Here is a 6000-nt window from a genome sequence, read left to right as displayed (position 1 = left end):
TTGGTCAAAAAAGAATTGAAATGTTTTGTTAGGTGATTGGGAAAAAAAGACGTTTCTCTACAGAACCAAGTCGTGCACTCCCAACCTCTCAGTTGCCAACCCCCTCAGGGGAAAAGAGAAGTGGGTACTTTACAACACTAAGAAGATACTATCCATGCTCCCTAAGAGTCTATAATCTAAATTTTAGGCTTGATGCAACAAAGGAAGACAAGAGTCCTTCAAGCAAAATTAAGTTAATCAGGGGAGGAGCAGGAATGACGCTGGAACTGTGGCATTTTTTGGAAACTGTTGTTGACCATTGTTAGAAAGGAACTGATGATGGAACAATAAAGGAGCCTGAGAAAGTGGCAAAGGTGAGTACATAGGACATCGACCAGTGTCTCAGGATAAAAAACAAAAACTTTGAGAACTTGGGAGTTCCCTCTTAGTTATAAACTAGAAGCAGAGACCCAAGATTAGGAATCCAGAGCATATGGAATGTGCCGAGAATGAAAGATTACTTACTAGTTTGAGGCTTCTGGGTATGTCTGCAATACATAGATCACTAGTTTTGTTTTGGACAGAATTTTAAGCTTTTTTCCCTGAATTTCTGGAGGTTTAAAATAAAATAAAGGGTATTATTTTAAATAGGTTTAAAGTGACTTTATTTAAAAAGTTTAAAAATATGAGAACAAGCTCCTGTAACAATGTATCAATTTTAATGCATATTATTTACCTGATAGTCTATAATTATTCCTAAAGTGTAAACACATATTTAGGGACCTAAATATTTATTTAGTTGCAATTTATCTGGCAAATGTGTTTGGGGACATTTTAAAAAGTGTAATTTTCACTTGAACAAAAATTACTATGGAGAATCTAATACAGTTTCAGATTACATTAAAAGCTGTTGAAGTCTTAATGCTACCAGTTATTCTACTGGGTTGCATAAGCCATCCCTTATTTTTAATGAAAGAATCACAACTACACTAGCGCTAAACACACATTTCCAAATTAAGTAACTAATTTTTTAACTTGGTGTTACTCCCCCTCAAAAAAAACTTGAAGGCACTAGTTTACGAACTATTGGCCTGCAACTTTTCAGTTTAAAACCAAAGCCATTATTAAAATTATAGGAGTTCAAAGAAGTGTCTGAAATCACTAACTTCTATTTTTTGTGTGCCGCACTCTTATAATCTGAAGACAAAAAAACTTCATAACAAATAAAAAAATTCACTCCAAGTACTGTAGTTGTTTGCCATGCTTCAACCCGGACTGAATTTTCACAGCCAAATTATAAACCCCTGAAAATAGGGGGGAAAACTGACAGACCCTTAACTATAGAGGCACTGTTTGTGCCACTATAATAAGAATTGAGGTAAAAGCAATGACTTATTTCTAGTTTGCTATGCTATGTAGATTTTTCAAAAATTTTGATTACCTCAACATTAAAACAGACTTGGTTCAATTAAAGCAAAACAAAACAAAACAAAAAAAAACGCAAAACAAAAATTAAGACAAGCTAGTGAGAGAGGCATTGTTAAGGGATCTTTACATCTGACTGAAGCTTTTTAAATTAACATAGAGGAATCAGTTTCTGGTTGTACTATTGTTTAATGTAGAAATGAGCATCACAAAAAAGACCTGTTGTGCTTTTTTGGCATTTTCCACTGACCCCTGCAAACTGTACAATAAGCTGTGATCTTCAGAAACAGAAAATTGAACTGTATTGTAATACAAAACTATTAGTCAGTATAAACAAGTTACTGCCTCAATTGTTAGAGTAAGCCCATTTAAAAAAGAAAAGAATGGCTGCAGCAAACAGTTAAGCATTTCTAGTTTTTGCTTATGGCATTGACATTTTAATATCTGTATAAGCTTACTAGTTGAAAACATGCCATTGCAACTGCTAAAGAATGTTCAATTCCTAGTTTTGTATCTATCACATGAATATATTTTTGTATTATCACTGATCGTACATCTAAATGAAATAATTCTACTGTAAAAGTGAATGCAGGGGCAGAAATATTAAATTAAAGCCACTGGTCCAAAGACACTTTTCTAGACAGGCTGGTCCACTTTTGATTCTCCTGGTCCTTTTATGGAAAATTATTATAGCTCTTGTACTGTACCAAAGGAAATTTGGATTGCTGGTCTACTGGATCTTCTATCACTTACAGAAGAATGCTGGTCCAATTCAGATGATTAAAAACAACACACGGCGGTTACTTTCATAACAAACTAGCATGGTTTACAACACATACATTTCTTTCTGGAGTGGTTCTTTGCCACTTTTCTTCATAAGGCAGCAAACAAAGCTAGGGCATTTCCTCTTTTGTTAATATTTATCATTAGCTCTGCTACAATGCATAAAGTATAAACACCTTTTTCCATTTCTTACAATAGAGTATTTATTACTTCTACTTGCTGGAAGAATTTTCTTGCTGAAACCTTCCTTTCATAATAAGGATGCAACTCTTTTAACTCTTAAACAGTTTTATTTAAGTTTATTTGCAGATTTCCTGCAAAGTAGCTTCTTTTGCAAAAGAAGGGGGAGGGGGATCCTGGTGTTTGGTATTCAAATTCAATAAGCCAAACTAAACATGCCATACACATGCTGATAAGAACTTAACTCATATTCATCTGTATGGGCACTCTTCAATGGACTGGACCAGTGTTTCAAAGCAAATTCCAGCCCCCAGAAAACTACATGGTTTAGATTTCACAGTATGACTTTCCCTTGTAATCTGGGGGAAAAAACTTAATTGGTTAATCGACCAAGTTCTCTAGCTATTCTGTCCATTAATGTTCTGAGACATCAGAAAAGACTGGACTACTTCTTCAGTGGATTGAGGGCTGGTGCTTACATCCTCCAGAGCATCTGTAACTGAGAACTGCCGATCCCGCAACCGGTTCCAACTGGCCAAAATATTGTGGTATTCAAATACTTTCTCATAATTGCCAATGGAATTGTACAGTTTAATGAGACCTCTGTAATCATACTCTAGTCCACTGTAACCTTCGCCAAAAAGCTTCTTTCCTAAAGAAATCCAAAAGAAAACAAAATTGAAGAACACGATAATTTAACCATGCTTAATTCTTCATCTCTCAGGCCATTTTGCCTATGATAATATGAACCGCATATTCATTATCTTTTAGTTAGCAGGAGTAAAATTTAGTACTTAATAAAAGGAGTGCAATGCATATGTTTCCCTGTGACTACTCCCCAATGCATTTCAGCCCTTTTACTTTAATACCCTACTTAATTTCTGGGGCAATCTCAACCAGATTTCAACTGTTATCATAACCCAACATGAAAAAAAGGGGAGTCTACGGCGGGGGGGTGGGGTGTCTCATGCAGTTTATTCACCTTGTCTCACTCCAATGAATTATGAGCACTAACTGAACTACCTTATAAGACTGTGCTAAATCTGACATTATGAATTGAATGTTTCCTTGGGCAAAATTCACTGCAAGTGGTACATGAGCCAGGGAGGGGGAGGCAAGTCTCATCATAAAAGGGCTACTGCACATATTGGTCTTCCATTTCTTTGAAGCTCTGACTACAATTCTTGCTTCAAACCATGATTAAAATGAGCCTCTAGGTAACAGTCCAAGAAGTTAAACTCCAAGATAATTAATTGGACTTTCTAAAACAGTCACTTTCCTAAACGTTTCAAGTGTCAGTTAGTTTAAAAGTTACTGTTTTGCAGCTACTGTTGACTGGGTTCTCATGGAACACTAAAATATATTGTTTGCCATTCAAGGTTAAGCATCATAGTTAGATTGAATCCACATATCGGTTATGCAAATGTATTGTATCAACATTCCTTTATTCATTTATACTTTTATTAACAAAGAGGCCTTTGTTTTACTCTATCATCATTGCTCAGGACAGTAATTTGTTCTAAAAATTACACACCGATTGCTATTGATCTCAGATAAAGCTTTTCTGCATTTTCATATTGATTCATGTCATAGTTATAGAGAGAAGCTAGATGTCCCACTGATAGGGCGACTTCATAATCTTCTTGACCAAGAAGCTGCTCCTTAATCTGAATTGCTTTGATGTGCATTTCTTCTGCTTCCTGAAAGATCCAAAACCACATAAATAAGCCATGACAGACATTACACCCCCCCACAAAAACAGAAGACAAGGATTCCCATACATCAGACATAAAAAGCAGCGGTATAAGTGACAGCTTATCTAGAGGATTCCATTACACTTATTCGACAAAAGGCTTGAAATGCAGTGGAGTCTGCAAAGGACTGGTAATCAGGATCTCCGGGCTCTGACACTGACTTGCTGTGTAAGAAAGTAGTTTTTATTAATATCTGTACAATACTTTGGAGAGGTGAAGCACTAAGTACTAGGAAATTTTTCCATCTACGAAGGTAGCACCCATAGTCAGGTTAAAACAATCAGAAGAGCATTAAAAAATGGTAATACTCATCTATTACAATGGAATTGATAAGTTGTGCTGCCTTTAGAGCTACTTCTCTAAGAGCTACTGATTTGTTTGTTTTTTAATTGAGAAATTTAATAGCCATCTGGTCCTACCTTAAATTTTCTCATTGACTGATAAAGTCTGCCCAGGTTGCCATAGTGTTTTGCTGTCTGTACGTTGAATTCCCCAAAGGCTTTTTTAGCTAACTGGAGTGAAGACAGGTGCAAATCGTGAGCTTCTTGAAGTAACCTCTGCTCAGTTTCCTTATTGTGACAGTCAATAGCAATCTCCTCCAGGATAAGTGCTGAATATGGAAGAGAAAAAAAATCACGTCCATGTGTTCTAGATGCACAGAGATATCAGCAATAGAAAGAAGAATCCCATAAGGTTATATTCACAAACCACCACCACATACAATTGAAGAGACTTTCAATCAAGCTTTGTGTTTCCTGTTAATTGTTTCCCATTAAGATATATGTTGCATTTTGTATCCGTTAGCTTTTCAAGTCCATGTGAAACTTAGCTAGAGGATTTATATTTTCAATAATTTTTACAAGGGCTTATTTATACTTTACAAATCTATCTTTGTGCTATAGACAGCATTTGAAATTAGTTTTGACAGGGGAGGCTAAAACCTAATACTTCAAAGCAAAACTGCGTGGGAAGAAAAAAAAGTCGTTGAGGCGTTATAAGGAATACTGTATACAAAGACTCTTGTTTCCAGCAGTTCTTCAGTTATGGAAACCCCAGCAAATTAAGACTCTTCATAGAATTTGGGCCCATACCATTAAGCCAGTTCACACATGGTAATGAATATTTGTAAGTGTCAGAGAGAGGAAGGCAATGGCTACAGGAAAGCACTACTAGAACTTACACCACTACAGAACTAGTCGGTTTCTTTGCAATGCAACTTTCCGATAATGTTCTCGATCCCTTCAAAGGCCGAAGGTCAGGCTAACTTATTCCTTAAGCCTCAGGCCCAGCTTTCTACTAAGCCCATCGGTGCCACTACCTGGTCAGACAGAAAGGGACACTAGACAAAAGAAAGAGGCATTTTCTCCCCTTTCCCCTGGGACTGTGAGGGATTCATCTGCAGTGCTCCCCACTCAGGACTGAAGTCCGTTTTTTTGGTTTAAAAAGAAAGCACTTGAGAGAAATACCCCATCCAATAAGACAGTATATTTTCAGGTTCAAAACTTCTGCAGCCAGGAGACTATTTCATATATTTGCGAGGAAAAACAGCAACAGCCTCTTACATTGTGCATATATTCTAAGCTCCTCTTGGACTCCTGAAATTCATCTTTTCGATTTTCACTCTTACATCCCTACCTCCCAGATTGTGCATCACTTCCTAAGACACAGAACCTCCTGTGGATACCTCCATTATAACCTCTCATGCCTTCCCTTCAGCAGCTACAGGGGTTGGTTACACTGAATAATAAGATGACAATATTAAGGAGAAGCATTACAATAAATTCGTTTTAATGCTACTGCCACAACAGTAGGTAACATCTTCCATATTATTGATGAAGTTTATTTTGTCTCCCTGACTGTAAGACGTAACTTTATTAGT

At 36.6% G+C, this 6000-nt stretch overlaps 1 protein-coding gene across 1 annotated transcript in view; it reads right to left on the bottom strand.

The window, feature by feature from the left end:
* Nucleotides 1-2457: 2457 nt before the first annotated feature.
* The window catches only part of APPBP2 (amyloid beta precursor protein binding protein 2), a gene marked incomplete at its 5' end in the record, with an annotated part of 37690 nt that continues 34147 nt past the window's right edge, over nucleotides 2458-6000 (bottom strand). The window contains 3 exons of the mRNA XM_084651049.1: nucleotides 2458-3019; nucleotides 3902-4067; nucleotides 4541-4731. Coding sequence (XP_084507175.1) covers nucleotides 2766-3019; nucleotides 3902-4067; nucleotides 4541-4731 — 611 coding nt within the window. The 3' untranslated portion in view covers nucleotides 2458-2765. The remainder of the gene's footprint in view (nucleotides 3020-3901; nucleotides 4068-4540; nucleotides 4732-6000) is intronic.

Source organism: Lepidochelys olivacea (assembly GCF_965140295.1).
Source record: "Lepidochelys olivacea isolate rLepOli2 genome assembly, chromosome: 17".
Lineage (NCBI taxonomy): Eukaryota > Metazoa > Chordata > Testudines > Cheloniidae > Lepidochelys > Lepidochelys olivacea.
This window is presented reverse-complemented; position numbering and strand designations above follow the sequence as displayed.